The 17071-nt window shown below is 35.9% G+C and overlaps 1 protein-coding gene across 10 annotated transcripts in view; it reads left to right on the top strand.

The window, feature by feature from the left end:
* Positions 1 to 17071, top strand: part of PDE10A (phosphodiesterase 10A) — a 665278-nt gene that overhangs the window by 449334 nt on the left and 198873 nt on the right. For all 10 annotated transcript variants that reach the window (XM_021936902.2, XM_021936910.2, XM_021936903.2 and 7 more), the window contains one exon: positions 9397 to 9525. In XM_021936902.2, the coding sequence (XP_021792594.2) occupies positions 9397 to 9525 (129 nt within the window). Of the gene's footprint in view, positions 1 to 9396; positions 9526 to 17071 lie in introns of those variants that run through there.

Genomic DNA, 17071 nt, shown 5'->3' with positions numbered 1-17071 from the left:
TGACAATGTTTGTCTAGTGTTACCTACCAGGGAAGCACGTTAGAGACTGAATTCCCAGTTTTCTTATTGGGGGTTGGTCATGTACACACCCTCTGCCTGGTGTGTTCTAAACTTCCAGACTTGCAGAAGAAATGCAGGTGTTCATCGTGAACCCATAATGTTTGCACAAACAGTCTAGGCACAGTGGCCTGGTCTTCAGTTAACTGTTGACTGGGAACACCCCCAGAGCCAAAGTCCTTGATGCCAGCCAAGGGCTGACCTTGCAAACAGCCTTTCAAAGTAGGAGAACTCTGTCCGGTCTGCTGTGTTAACCCTTTTTCTGCCCAGAGCCAGGCACTGTGCTATGTAGAGAATGAGACAGGTCATGGGGTTTATAGTCTAGCTGAAGAGGCTGAAGTTTAATAAATTCCTACTAATAAGTAGGAGATTTCAGCTTGTGATGAATGTCTGGAAGTGCAAGAGGAGGAGGGTACAATGAGAGTATAGTACAGTGAGTGGAGAGTGTGTTGCTAGTGAAGGTGGCTCTGGTGAAACTGCCTTTAAATTGACTAAATGTCTCACTGAGCCCTAAGATAGGAGGGGATTGAGGGCAGGTAGCAGCGAAGACCGTGGATGAGGAGAGGAAAGGAAGGGCTTGGCAAGCTGGAGGAATGAAATGGGAGAAGCATGGGGCTAAATGGCATCATTGCTACTGACCGCTCCCTTTCCATCCTCCAATTAGACTTATTTTCAGCACGAGTCTTGTGACTCCAGGGGGCTTCTGCTGCAAAGATTTCTTTCCTCCTCTTTATCAAAGCCTGAGATTAGGCCGGGTGCGGTAGCTCATGCCTGTAATCTCAGCACTTTGGGAGGCCAAGGCAGGCGGATCACGAGGTCAGGAGAGCGAGACCATCCTGTGAATGGTGAAACCCCGTCTCTACTAAAAATACAAAAAACTAGCCGGGCGAGGTGGCGGCGCCTGTAGTCCCAGCTACTCGGGAGGCTGAGGCCGGAGAATGGCATGAACCCGGGAGGCGGAGCTTACAGTGAGCTGAGATCCCGCCACTGCACTCCGGGCTGGGCGACAGAGCAAGACTCTCAAAAAACAAACAAACAAACAAACAAACAAACAAAACAAAGCCTGAGATTAGCAGTCAGATTTTTCAGTTTATAATTTGAGGTAAAATGTGTAAAATATAATTCCAAATTGGAGGTAGCCCTGACCAATACGACTCCTGTAAAAGTGTAATGAGCTCAGATAGGCGGAAGTGTGAAGAAACACAACACAGTTTGGCCTTAAGAGCTGACATCCTGGGCTTGTATCTTCATTCCAACCCTAATTATTGCTTCTGTGGCCAATAGAGAACTACTACGATTATTTAACTTCTCTGTGCTTCATTTTCCGGTTTTATATTTTGGGGATTATCATTCATTTATTAAGTAAATATTTTGAACATTTTCTGTGTGTCTCATGCTTAGTTCTCTGAGGCTTAACTGGGCTAGTATGTGTAACGTGTATAACATAGTATCTTATATGCAGAGAGCATTGAAAGTAGGCCAACTGTTATTAACAGATGTTATTAGCTATTTTATCTTTTTGGTGGGGAAGGAGGTGAAACAGTTGTAGTATAGATGCATGAGAGGTAAATACAGAGAAGGAGGTATATAAAGTTGAATTTTGGGATTCTGAAAGCAAACTTACCTGATTTTAAAGTTATACATCTGCTGACCTTCATTTGCTTTTGGACAAATAAAGGAAGGTGTTACATAGATGCATATGCATTCAACCTAGAACAATTGTATGCAGTTTGGGAGGACACACGCACAAGTTTACGAGAACATTGCTGTTGAGCAGTGTGGTGGTACAACACTGCTTAGTATGACAGAAGATACGTTTTGTTTTAACTTGACAGATTTTGTTATTAAGTTGCTAAAATTATGCAGAAATATAAAGAAAATTTACTACTTGTGGTATATGTTTTGAAATTGTCTTTTGAAACTAATAAGATTTTTTAACGTACATGTGTATGTACCCTCATCTCTTGGTGCTTGGAGAATATAAAACCATCTCATGCTGAGAGTTACTAGATTTTCCTTTCATTGACCATTTCAATTGCGGGAGGATGCACTGTCGGCTCATGTAGCCCATTCCAGTTACAGAAGCCTTGTTTCCTAAACATTCTGCCTGAAGTTGAATTGTTATCTGACTTCCTCAATTATTAATCCTAGTTTTACCCCCTGGGTTTATGGATGGAAAAAAACAAAACAAGAAATGAATAAACCAAAAATATCTTAACCTGTTTTACTTAAATAACATTCAGATTAAACAGCAATGACCATCGAGAATCTTGTGTTCTTCAAACTAAACATTTGTACTCATTCACCCACTCCTCATATAACATGCATTTCAGTCCCCTCACAGTTCAAGCTGTTCTTTGATAACTGGACTATTATAGTTCAGTAATTAACAGCATGAGATGGTGGTATTTTCCCCCAAATTTATCTTACAGTTGGACTGACACTGTAAGAAGCTGAAAATGATTTTACTTATTGTTTGTATCTGGACTAAACACAGAAGAAATTACAAAATTGAGAGAATTATTACAATAAATAAAAGATTATTGGTTACATATACCTTAGATTTTTTTTAAAGGTTTTCCCTAACCTAGCTGAGTTTAGTTACTGTGAGATAATGGAAATTTAATATATTTTCCCTTCTGTGATTGAGGAAGGACAGAGGGCTTGAGATAAGATACTTAATGTGGCAGGAAATAATTCTTTTAAGGTCAAGAAGACCTGTTTTAGGGCATGTAAAAGCACTGTGATATGGAGTTGTAGGAACCAGAACTCAGGTGTCATGGGGGAGAGGCATAATGGGAGAGGAGGAATGATATACTGGATACTTGCCATATGCTTTTGACTGGTTTTTAAAATTAATAGAGACACAAAATTGGGATCTTTCTCCACAATTAAAATGGTAGAATTAATACTGAAAAATGCTTTTGCCTAATTCTTACAAGAGATCCTTTAGTACCTATGATTACTAATTTAGCATTATTTCTTAGAATGAGTAAAGCAATAATTCTTTAGCCTCTGATTTGAAAGTGACTTTTAAAATAAATAATTTTTATGGATATTAAGGTGATAAGACTTCAGAAATAAAGACTTTAGCTTATTAGTATAATATATTATTATAAAGACACATTTAAAGATATATCAGAAATGAACCTAATTTGCATTCAGTTGGTGACATAGCCACAGAGAGATGAATATTTCAAGTGACTTTAAAACATAATATTGTGGGCAGGTGCGGTGGCTCACGCCTGTAATCCCAGCACTTTGGGAGGCCGAGGCAGGTGGATCATGAGGTCAGGAGATCGAGACCATCCTGGCTAAGACGGTGAAACCCCATCTCTACTAAAAATACAAAAAATTAGCCGGGCTTGGTGAGAGGCGCCTGTAGTCCCAGCTACTCGGGAGGCTGAGACAAGAGAATGGCATGAACCTGAGAGATGGAGCTTGCAGTGAGCTGAGATCGCGCCACTGCACTCCAGCCTGAGTGACACAGCGAGACTCTGTCTCAAACAAAAACAGAAAAAACCATAATAACATGTGTATTTGTACTGGTATATATCTCAAAGGATAAAGAAATCCACCTTATATGTTTGTTGTGTGATAGAACAATGAATGATTATGTAATCTAGTTCCATTTTCCTGAAATTGGAATACTTCTATTCACTGAAACAGGAGCTAGAGATCCTGAGAAAAAAAAATGTATGAATCTATAGCTGGGGCAGAAAATGAACAAGAGGAACCTAAGATATCTCATACTAGCAGAGGATGGAAGCTGTTGAGATCTACTAGGTTCTTGTCAGAATGACTGAAGCTGCTTGAAGAGGCTCCTCCACCTGGCTGAAAGATGGGACAATTTGAGCACCAGTTAAGGATAATGGTTACAATGGAAGGAACAGATCAAATTTATTCAAATATGTGGTTTCATAGTAATACTATTATTTTTTAGTTGTTTACCCATGGGAGAACATTGCTGTATCCACTCATTATTTTCAAAACTGGTGAACCATTTGTCTTGTTTGATCTAGATGAACTGTCCCACTGGACAACCACATAGTAGATGAAGCTAAATTTCTCTTCATATTATTTCAGCTAATAAATGAAGAAGGCACGATAGAATGAGGAACATCACCATTGTCAAGCCCTACTGAATTAATCACTCAGGAGCCTCTAATGCTGCTAATATCACAAAAAACTTCTGACAGAAGTGTGCAGTAACACTGGCCAAATTGCTTGTACCCCCAAATGGAACCTACATCTCTTCAGGCCTTGAGGTCTAATGTCAATTTTCAAGAAATGCAGAGAGCGGAGGAACATGCTAAGCTCCACAGGGATAAAGTCAGAAAAATCAAGATTGAAGTAAACCATAGACTAAAAACCTATTTTATTCAGAAATAAGTTATAATGGGGGAAAGTAAGAGATGGAGGGGAATATTATTGGACAAAGGGACCTAAATATGATTTTAAAAATGAAATACCAAACTACTGTAACATATTGAATTTACTTGATTTACTTGTGTCCTAGTTCAGATGAACAAGCTGTAAAAAAAAAAAAAAGAGAGAGATTTAAAGCCTGGATATTTCTGATGGAATTAAAAATAATAACGTCTCTTTAGGTGTGATAGTAGCATTTATGGTTAGAATATTTTTATCTTTTGGAGATACATATTGAAATGTATTAATATATTAAAATAATTTCTTGGATTTGCTTTGAAATTATATGAGAGGAGAGTAGGTGGTAGAGATGGAAAATAGTGGCTATGAATTGGTAATTGTTGAAGCTGGCTGTTGAGTACATAGGGCCACTACATTTTTTGTGTGGTTTGATAAAAGTTTTAAATGTATATTTATACATATGTGTATACATGCAAAATCTTCATCTGAAAAAGAGTTGAATTTGTGGCTTGCAGAAAGCAAAAACCAAAAGGGTAGCATAATAATGTGTTACATTATGAGAAGCTTGTAAGATTTCTGTGAAGACAGGAGAAAAGTAGCCTCAATGCTACTATATTTAACAACAAAGATACAAAAATGTATCATTGTTGACGTTATTACTTTTTACTGATATTTTGCATTACTATGCATGGAAACTCAAAGATGCCAATCCTTTTCATCACTGCTCTGTGTCTCAATGTCAAAATGTTGAAGTAGAGATATTGATGTGATGTTTATCTAGTTCTTTAAAAGAATTACTCAGCAAGAAAATAAAGTTAATTCTTATCTACCCCTCAGATTGCTGGCTGTTAGCCACAGAAGCAATTATCTGTACTAAAATATTCATCAGTCTTTATTATGCCTTTTGTTACGTATCTTCAGGTCAGTGTTAAATCTAACTGCTACATGTACCGCTCTGCTTTTCAGTGTGGTTTTGTTTAGATTGTAATCCTTCACGACATTTTCCATGGGCACTTGCAAACTGCATTGTGAAGATTAATGAAATTCATCAGCTCTTCCTAACTTACCCTGATCATTCAGTCTATCAATAACCATGTGCTTCTCTTCTATCATTTATTACTTTTAACCAGCCCATCCTCATTAGTACTCCTGCCAGCTGTTGAAAAATGAAATGAAGATGAAAGTCAGTTTAATTAGTTTTATCTGTTTGCACTCTGGCAAAATGTTACGTAGATGAAAGGAGGTAGTTTATTAGTATGAACAATATTTTTAAAAATATACTCGCTCAAATATACACAATTACTTTGGAATAGTTATCTGTATTAGTCTGTCTGTGCGATTTACTGGTAGCAAATTTTAAATCATTGGCTACTCCAAGCTTATGTATTTTCTGTTCTTACCCTAACTTTAGCTGTTTCTTCGTGGAGTCTTGGTTCCTTTTGTTGTAGACTGGTACTAGCAACCAAGCTCTAGGTGCTATATATATGCAATTATACCAGGATATTGTTGCTTCTAGGCCGTCTCCACTAACCTAGCAAAGTGAGACTTGTGTGTATTTACGAGATATACGTATCTACCAATATTCCTATATGTAACCGTTTTTATTTGTATTGTCATACATGAGTTCACTGATATCTCCAACTCTAATTCATTACCACATGGATCATTCTGAACTCTTCCTTTTGTTTATCTGTAACATCCCATGCTACCATTGAGAAATCTTGTTCCCACCGTCTGCCACTCATTTGTTTAATTGACCAGTGTTAAACTATACCCTCTTGAGACAACAGCTTTACCAACTAGAGTGTGGTGCTTGTATACAGTTTATTTTTGCATTTTCTTCTCACCCCACTTATTTTCAAAGTTATATACGTTAGCACCTTATCCTCTGCCACCGGCTTCAGGGAGGTTGTTTTATATGTGTGTAATGCATTTAGATTCTTTTGTTGCATTATGCTTTCCATCCTGAGACCCCCGACCTTGTGAGTTTTTAAAAATTTGCATATATGGTTGTTTATTCTTTGTGCTATAAAGTTCTACAGATTTTTGGCGAATGCATAGTGTCATGTATTCATCATTATAGTGTCTTACAGAATAGTTTCATCATCCTAAAAGATCCCCTGTACTTTACCCATTCATAATTTGCCCTTTCCCCTTGAACTCCTGGTGGTCACTGATCTTTTTACTACCTCTACAGCTTATGGCTTTTCTCCAATGTTGTATAGTTGGAATTGTATATTGTGTATCCTTTTTAGACTGACTTTTCTTCTTGTAGCAATATGCATTTAAGACTCATCCATGTTACTTCATGGCTTGTTAGCCCGTTTCTTTTTAATGTGAAATATCTGGTCGTATGGATGTATCACAGTTTGTTTATCCAATTTGCGTATTGAAGAATGTCTTGATTGCTTCCAGATTTGGGTGATTATGAGTAAAGCTGCCAAAAACACTCACATGCAGGTTTTTGTGTGGACATCAGTCTTCATATCGATTGGGTAAATGCTTACTAGTGTGATTTTTGGGTCACACAGAAAGACTGTATTTAGCTTTGTAAGAAACTGCAAAACAGCCTTTCAAAGTCACTGTAGCATTTTGCATCCTTATCAGGATTAAATGATAATTTTTGTTGCTTTGCATCCATGCCAACAATTGGTACTGTCAGGTTTTTTTTTTTAATCTTAGCCATTCCAACAGGTGTGTAATATAATCTCATTTATGTTTTAACTTCAATTCACAATTAACAAATGAGCATCTTTTAAAATGTTTGTTGCCATATCTATGTCTTCTTTACTGAAGTGGCCTTTGGCCCGTTTTTCAGTTGAGTTGATTGTTTTCTTATTGTTGAGTTTTAAGAGTGTTTTTCTTTTGTTGTTTATTTTGGATGCACATCTTTTATCTGACGTGTAATTTGGCAAATGTGACTTGTATGGCAATGCACTAAGATGAAATGAGATGACAACGAGGAATTAGTTATTACTATGTTTTTCAGCCTCAGTTTCTGGGAAAATGTAGAGTAATAGTAACACAAAAAGGAAAACCAAGAGTTAAAATCTCTTTGGGAAGAAGTGAGAAGGAGATAACTCATGTAGTTTTGACTTAAGATGGAGCTTGAGGTGATGGGAAAAGAGCTAGACTAGAGATTAAAAATATGTTAAGATTCCTGATTTAGATTTTGGTGTCATCATTATGGATTGTTGAAGAGAAAGCAGAATTCAAGAGCAATTAGAAAGTTAGGATAAAAATTCTATAGCCTTGTGTCATGGGAGTGGCAGAAAGAAATTTTAAGAAGGAGTCAATATTGAATATGGAGGACCTAAGGAGAGCATGAAATTTGCATTATCTATCTTCTCAAAGGTCAAGTATGCTATCAGCTTACTGTAGTAACCTGCACCTTTGGTTTCTAGGGACTATAATTTGCTGTGTCAGGAGAGCACTTACTTTATTGAGTCAATTATATTTAGCATTTTATAGAATTTCTCACACTGAACTTTACACCACTGGGGCCCTTTTGCAGGTGAATATAGCCAGGGGTCTTATTTCATTTGTCTTATACAACTCTGTGTGTGTGTGTGTTTAAATTGACTCTTTAACTACCAATTTCATTGAAATAAGTCATTCTCCTGTTCAGTTATACCATTCTGTTGTAGAATCCCAACAGTTGTGACTGTAGTTCCCAGCAGAATTAATTAACACATATGAATTCTCTGTTTTGTCTGTTTGGGGAAACAGACAGCCTACTGCCTGGAGTCATAACGATAAGCTTCCTTTCCTTCTTTTCTTTCTCAGAGTGCAGCTTTCCATCGCCTTTTTTTAAACCTACCCATCCCTAAAAAGGATCGTGTATTCAAATAATTCACAGAAAAGATACGGCAGTAAAAATCATTCCCGTCACTGAAGGATAATTATTCAAAGCCTGTTTGTGTTTGGGGTTGTTTAATGAAATGGCATATACCGACCCAAAGCACCAGATTGAAAACATATACTTGATATGTGAGATGTGAAAACATGTGAAAATACTTTGTTTGAAAATCTTATGTATAATGTATGTATACATCACATATACATATGTAATGTATATTACATACACATTACATATACATTACATAGGTATATGTAAATATACATCATGTAAATATACATTACATATGCATATGTAAATCTTATGTTTATCATTAGGCTATGAAAACTATTTCAGTGAAACTGACTACATACACAGAATATTAATGAATGAATGTCAAGATTATTCTGAACTGAACATTAGTTATACCACTGGGTTTAATGCCTTTGAGAAAAAGGAAGGATTTGTGTTGTAAGGCATTAAGAGATAAAAATTTATTCATTTATGTATTAAATCTTTTTTTTAGCACCTATAATGTTTCAGTGCTAGATTTTCCTGTTTACTACTCTTGCTAGAGTTTCACTTGCTTTGACCACTAAATCTATGGTAACTATATACCGAAAAAATAAGTACTCTGTAAGCCTTAATGTACAGCATTGGGTCTTGGCATTGGTTCATATGTAACTCTGAAATTTATTGTTAGAAACAACTGTGTAACATGGTGTAATATCTGTAGTTTAAAATTGCTACACTAACTACCTTCTTTTTTATTGTGGTCATACACACACACACACACACACACACACACACATATATATGAAAAATGGTGTTTTAACCATTTTAAATGCTGTTTTAAGCATATAATTTAGTGGCATTACGTATATTCCCCATGTTGGGCAGTATTCACCTGTCTAGTTCCAAAAGTTTGCTGTCACTCCCAGTAGAAACTCTGTGCCCATTAAGCAATAACTTCCCCTTCCCGCTCTTTTCCAGCCCTCTCTCCATTAGAAGAGAGGTTGCTGGGTCTTAGCATAATGTGTTGTGATACTATACCTTTCATTTATATGAAGAAGTTGTATAGGTGAATTTTATTCTTTTCAATTCTTTTACAGGTTTGACAGATGAAAAAGTGAAGGCATATCTTTCTCTTCACCCCCAGGTATTAGATGAATTTGTATCTGAAAGTGTTAGTGCAGAGACAGTAGAGAAATGGCTGAAGAGGAAGAACAACAAATCAGAAGGTAAGATCTCATTTTAAACCAACTTTTTCTATCTTACCGCAAAAGACCATGCATTTAATCTATTCTAGAGAGCGAAATATAACATAGACAAAAATTACCATTTTAATTCTATCAGAGTTATTCCATTTAAAAAGATAAAATAAGTTAGAGAACAAATAAATGCAAAGGAAAGATCCTTGACTAATTAAAAATAAAAACTTGACAAATTTTGAGAATTTGGTTGATTAAGATACAACCCTATTGAAAAATGCAGAAGTCAATATTATACTTGATTTTATTTAAGGATTACTTTTAGTGATGAGATAAACATTATTCATAGTATATATTTCAAAGATATACTTATTATATTTTATAAAGAGAAGTGTTTTACAAAAAGAAGCCAATATGAAAACAATTTTTATATTAGGAAAGCACTGTAGACTTGGCATTTCATTCATACTCAGACTCTAGATTTGCCGCCAGTAAACTTTCAGTGAAGGAACAGGGATATCTTTTTGATCTAAACTCTCATGAAATGAGAAAAGGAGTGGAGAACCACTGTTTTAACTTTTGAGATCCTGGCGTTTTAAGCACATCGTGGTTTAAATTTTCTGCAAAGTAGCTTTCTACAGTAGGAGTCTCTTTGCATGCTGTTCTCTTAGTCTCTGAAACACATGTATTTTTAATGCAGAGACTGCTTAAGAAGCAGTTGTATTCACGAATAAACAACTAGAGACTCAAAGGGGATGTGAAGCAAAATAAATTTTTCCTTAAATTGAGTGTATATTAATATATTGGATTGTTCGATTTGAATATTGTGGTATAATTTTTATTTTGTTTCAAATGGATTTATATTTGGCTAAACTTATTTCTGTGAACATTGTTTTTATTGTGACAATTTTATATGTGTTTTTGACTGTATAATTTTTTTTAAAATTTAAGTTCTGGGATACATGCACAGAATGTGCAGGTTTGTTGTATAACTTTTATATTAAAAACACAAAAATACTATTTTGGGGGAAATTTTATTAAGGTAAAAAGGTGTTATCTTAAAGTTCTAAAATGTCTAATAACAATGAATAAAAATGTATCATTGTTATTAAAATGTTATTGTGTTAGAAGTAAAGGTAATTTTCTTCACTAGTTTTTAAAGTTTCTGAAATTTTGTTATTCATTTTTTATAGTGGTAATTTTTTTTTAATAAGGGCTTTTGTGCTGAAATATGAAGTAGTTTTTAAAGTATGTGTATGCAAATGTGTTTGTATGTGTATGCCTATAAGTGTGGCTTGAGAGGGAGGGGAGAAGAGAAATAATAAGTCAGAAATAGGCATTGTCTTCTCAATCTTGACATTTAATAACCTTAAAAAAAGCTTGACAAAGCATAATTTAGTTTTTATAAACCTCAAACATTTGAAAACAGTTGAAATGTTTGACACTTTGAAAAGTGTGGCTCAGCTTTGCTTAAGCCCTTAATATATAAAGATGCAAATTTCAACTTGCTATATAATGAGGGGTAATAGTATAGTGTAAGAATATATGGTCTTTGTGGGATATGAAATTGAATACAGGTCTTAGAAAATGAAAAATTCTGCCTATAGTAGTGCTGCCATGAAAACTAACTCTTGAATTTTATAAACATGTCAGTGTGTCATTTCCTACCTCCCAAATCTTTGTTTCCTATATTTATCAAATAATACTTTATTGAACGCATGTACAGAAGAGCTAAATAATTATTAAAACCAGCAGTGTGTAACTGAAATCCTACTCAGTTATTGTCCTCCTCACTTAACTTTTTTTTTTCTTATAAGGAGATGTTTTTTATTTGACCTTGCAGAGGGCTAAGGATGGTGGAAAGAGGCTGAGTGAGATGTGACTTGGAGTTTACCATCTAGTTGTGGGAATAGACACAGAACCACATAGCAGAGTGCATCAGCAGTAAACAGGGATACAAGCAGTGGAAGTATATACAAAGGAACTTTACATTCTACTGTGCAGCCTAGTAAAATCCCTGTCAGCCTGTCGTCTGAGGGTGTTCATCAAGAGAATGTATCTCATCATATACCACTTCATGTTCAGTGAAATTCTGTAGCATGGCCCTTGAGGCCTATATAAAAGTCAGGCTTCCTCCCTTCATCCTTTCCTCCCTTCTTTCCTTTCTTCCTGTTTCTTTAAAAAATATCCTATTCTCTGGGCGCTGTGGCTTATGACTATAATCCCAGCACTTTGGGAGGCCGAGGTGGGCAGATCCCTTGAGGTCAGGAGTTTGAGACCAGCCTGGCCAACATGGTAAAACCCTGTCTCTACTAAAAAATATAAAAATTAGCTAGGTGTGGTGGCGCATGCCTGTAATCCCAGCTATTTGGGAGGCTGAGGCACAATAATCACTTGAACCTGGGAGCTGGAGGTTGCAGTGAGCCGAGATCACACCACTGCACTCCAGCCTGGGAAGCAGAGTGAGACTCTGTCTCAAACAAACAGAAAAACAAAACAAAACAAAAAAAAAGTCCCGTTCTCAAGTATGCCTTATTCTCCTTCCATGTTGCTTCACTGAAAACTTTTTGAGGAAGAAAATTTTTGTGGAGAGGATTTTCAGGAAGTGTTTTTATTTCCATGAGTGGAACCAGAAACAGAAACTGTGACAGATAGAAGATATTGGAGGATAGCTTGTTGAAAATGTGACAAGCCTATCTAAATTATTTCATTTCTTGTCATTTAGAAAAAAGAAAATGAAGTAAAACCGTGTAACACACTGTACCCCATAAATATGTACAATTATTGTAAATCAAAAATAATAATAAAAGGAAAAAACAACTGTAAGCAGTGTGAGCACTGACCATATTTGATTTGAGTATTGTAGCAGAATTTTTATTTTGTTTCCAATGGATTTCTATTTGACTAAACTTGCAAAGGGAAGCTAAAGGATCACCAAGGGTCCAGCATCTGAATCTCGATAGAATCATGAGACGCTTACTATGAGATCAATTTGAAGGCATGAACTGCGTGTATCATAGTAATTTTTGTATTCCTCACATTTTTGAATGAATGAATAAATTAGGGAGGGTTAAATACTAAACCTCCAAGTGAAACAGCCTGAGTGAGGGTCGCTACATTTGATTCTCATACTACAGGGACACAGAGCTATTTTTATGCTTCTCTCCCTCATATTCATTTAATAGCCTCTTGAGGGAAGATATTATATAATAGATTGATTGATTGATTTGATTTTTGAGCAAAGTGTTGCTCTGTCGTCCAGGCTGGAGTGCAGTGGTGCGTGCTCGGCTCACTGCAGCCTCTGCCTTAAGGTTCAAGTGATTCCCCTGCCTCAACCTCTGGAGTAGCTGGGATTACAGGTGCACACCAGCACACCCGGCTACTATTTGTATTTTTTTTTTTTTTTTTTGAGATGGAGTCTCGCTTTGTCACCCAGGCTGGAGTGCAGTGGGGCGATCTCGGCTCACTGCAAGCTCCGCCTCCCGAGTTCACGCCATTCTCCTGCCTCAGCCTCCTGAGTAGCTGGGACTACGGGCGCCCGCCGCCATGCCCGGCTAGTTTTTTGTATTTTTAGTAGAGATGGGGTTTCACCATGTTAGCCAGGATGATCTCGATCTCCTGACCTCGTGATCCGCCCGCCTCGGCCTCCCAGAGTGCTGGGATTACAGGAGTGAGCCACCGCCCCTGGCCTGTATTTTTTTTTATTAGAGACAGGGTTTCAACATGTTGGCTAGGTTGGTCTCCAACTCCTGACCTCAAGTGATCCCCCCACCTCAGCCTCCCAGAGTGCTGGGATTACCGGCCGTGCTGCACTGCTCCTGGCCAATATGTATTTTAATTCCCACAGGTCCCTTGTGTTTTCATTCATTCAGCAAACTGAGTGTCAAGTTCTGTTTAGGTGCTGGGATTATTAAATTGTTAAAGGGTTCTCAGTCTACAAATAGAAGGAAGGAGTTGTAATTTACTGCTTTCTTCTAGTTAGTCTGGCAGTGGGTTTAAGCAAAGTCCAAACTTGTAGTTTCCCTGTCAGGGAAGAGTCTTAACAGAGAAAGGGGAGATTACAGTGAGTTACTGTCTATTTTGTTTCAACAGATAGGGAGAAGGAGGTTTTGGGAAATGTGTAACATGACAAGTCTTCAAAGATTTAAATTTCAGAGTCTTTTTTTTCTAACTCTTCAGTTTAATTGTATTGCTTTCATAGCATTTTCATTTCAGATACATAAAATTCTATCTACAGTTGAGAGGAAAATTACCTTTTAAAAGTTGATCTCTGAACCTAAATTCCAAACCACCATTTTTTCAGTGATATATGGAAATTAGAGACTGCATTTATTTATTTTATAACCTGTTGTACTCATTTAGGGAATATATAAAAACTTCCTCAGAAAGCATTAAGGCCGATACATCCTCAGAATAAAATATAGCTTCGAAGCAGAGTTTTAAACAGGTTTCATCAAACAGCTATACATTTATTTTGAAAAAACTTGGGGAAAAAAAGAAAACTATCTAGGCATATATTGCCCACTAAATGTTGTATTTTTAGGCAAAGTAAATTTGACAGTAAATTTTGTCCAGCTGGTACCCTTCAAGACTCAGATTACTAAATGATTTAACATTTACACATCTATATTTATACAAAGTATAAATACATTATTAAATAAACATTAAGATATAATGAAGGTCCATTGTTTTGCATTTCTTATAAGGATATTCTAAAATGGAAAACAATTTCCCACCACTAATGCCATTCCAATACTTCAGTTATATGTAGGAAGAATCATGAGTTACCTTGACAATCAGCAGTGTCTCCTTTTGGCCCCTAATGTAAAAAATTATGAGTTGACAGTGTTGGTGGTATGAGAAAGGGTGCATGAAGAAGTGGATGGTAGCATGACTATATTTGCCATGTTTTTGTACTAGAATAATATTTACAATAAGTGGATTAATTTCTTAAAAACCTCAACTGTAATTATAACATTAATTTCTTAAAGGTAAGTTACTTAGTATTCCAGAGGGTGATTGATGAACCCACAGTCATTTAAAATTGTAAGTAGAATGCCACCTTTTGTGGTCAGTAATTTTTATTACTATGATTGTGTCTCAAATATTCAACAACAGACCATATCACTATCATTGTACCTATAAATTCAAATAATTAATAATGAAAATATTTGTGCTGCCTGATATCTTGTTTTTTTCAAGAAATAAATGAAGTTTTCTTTCTTTCTCAAATAATGTAGTTATTATATATGTTTTCCTTTCAATGATTCTAGAATTGGGATTTAATTTTAATGCGAATAAAGCAGTTAGATATTTTATTCTTAAAATAAGTAGGATTTAAATTATGCTCCCTAAACCTACAATTTGATAGTCTAAAATTCAGATTAAATTGCATTTGTGTGGTTTAATATGTAACAGATGGTTTCTGTGCTAGTATATATAAGGAAGAAGGATATTAAATTAATGGGGCATAAATTACTTTGCCAAAACATGCAGTGTTGGAAGGTTTAGTAAGTGGGATACTAATAAATAATATATTAACTATTAGTATATTTTCATGATAAGAAAAAAACCCCACATTTTTGAAATGGTTTGCATAGAACCTAATTTTGGACACTTTTCTCTTTTTCCTTCAATTTTTTTGTCTCAGATGTTGAAATTACATTCTTACATGGAATTTTCATATATTTTATTTATATTTTTTGGTAATGGAAACCAGAAAATGTGTTGAATGCCTTGATCTGAATTATAAATAAACATGAGTCCACCATCTGGTAACTAGAAAGAAGATAAAGTTGATATGAATTCATCTATAAAGAGTTATTTGGGCCGGGCGCGGTGGCTCGCCCCTGTAATCCCAGCACTTTGGGAGGCCGAGACCGGCGGATCACGAGGTCAGGAGATCGAGACCATCCTGGCTAACACGGTGAAACCCCGTCTCTACTGAAAAATACAAAAAAAAACTAGCTGGGCGAGGTGGCAGGCGCCTGTAGTCCCAGCTACTCAGGAGGCTGAGGCAGGAGAATGGTGTAAACCCGGGAGGCGGAGCTTGCAGAGATCTGGCCACTGCACTCCAGCCTGGGTGACAGAGACTCTGTCTCCAAAAAAAAAAAAAAAAAGAGTTATTTGGCATATTCCATTATTTTTCTTAATTGTGTGTTCACATTATCATAAAGATGGATCTTTGGTATTTACGTATTTTAAAATTTAAAAATATGAATATATTATTATGAATACATAGTAATTATACATATTTATGAGGTACAGGTGATATTTGATACAAGCATACAATGTAATAATCAAATCTGGGTAATTGAGATATCCACTACTGCAAACATTTATCATTTCTTTGTGTTGAGAATATCCCAAACCTACTACTCAGGTTTAATGATTGGTCCCCCTATTGTGCTACCAAATACTAGATCTTATTCCTTCTATATAACTATAATTTTGTACCTGTTAACCAATGACTCTGAACAATTTCTTCTCACTGGTGTTCCCAGCCTCTGGTAACTACCAGCTTATTCTCTTCTTTTATGAGATCCCTTTTCTAGCCTCTTACATATGAGCAAGAACGTGCAATTTTTGTCTTTCTGCGCTTGGCTTATTTCACTTAACGAACTCTAGTTCCATCCATGTTGCTGCAAATGATAGGATTGTATTTTTCATGGCTGAATAATATTTGTTTTGTGTATATATATATATATATCACATTTTCTTTATCCATTCACCCATTAATGAGTGCTTAGGTTGATTACATATTTGGCTACTATGAATAGTGCTGCAATAAACATGGGAGGACAGATATATCTTTGATATGCTGATTTCCTTTCTTTGAGATACATACTCAGCAGTGCCACTGCATTTTATGGTAGTTCTGATTTTAGTTTTTTGAGGAACCTCCATACTGTTTTCCATAATGGCTGTAGTAATTTACATTCCTACCAATAGTGTACGAGCATTCCCCTTTCTTCGCTAGCATTTGTTGTTTCCTGTCTTTTTGACGATAGTCATTTTAACTGAGGTAAGATGATATCTCACTGTGGTTTTGATTTGCATTTTCCTGATGAGTAGTGATATTGAGCATTTTTTCATATATCTGTTGGGTATTTGTATATCTTTCTTCTCTTGAGAAATACCTATTCAGATCTTTTGCTAATTTTTTGCTCAGATTTTTTTTTTTTTAACTATTGATCTGTTTGAGTTCCTTATATATTCAGGTTATTAATTTTTTGTCAGTTGAATAGTTGGCAGGTATTTTCTCCTGTTCTGTAGGTTGTATCTTCACTTTGTTTGCTTTGCAGAAGTTTTTAAGCTTGAGGTGATCACATGTCAATTTTTGCTTTGGTTGCCTGTGCTTTTGAGGTCTTACTCAAAAAAATCTTTGTCCAGACCAATGCCCTGTTGCATTTCCCCAATGTTTTTTGTAGTAGTTTCTTAGTTTTAGGTCTTACATTTAAGTATTTAATCCATTTTGATTTATGTGTAAGGTGAGAGATAGGGGTGTAGATTATCATTCTTCTACATATGGATATCCAGTTTTCCCAGCACCGGAAGAGACTGTCCTTTCCTCATT

This window comes from Papio anubis, chromosome 6, assembly GCF_008728515.1.
Source record: "Papio anubis isolate 15944 chromosome 6, Panubis1.0, whole genome shotgun sequence".
In the NCBI taxonomy this organism is placed as follows: domain Eukaryota; kingdom Metazoa; phylum Chordata; class Mammalia; order Primates; family Cercopithecidae; genus Papio; species Papio anubis.
Note: the sequence above shows the minus strand (reverse complement) of the source record. Positions and strands in the feature narration are given on the sequence as shown.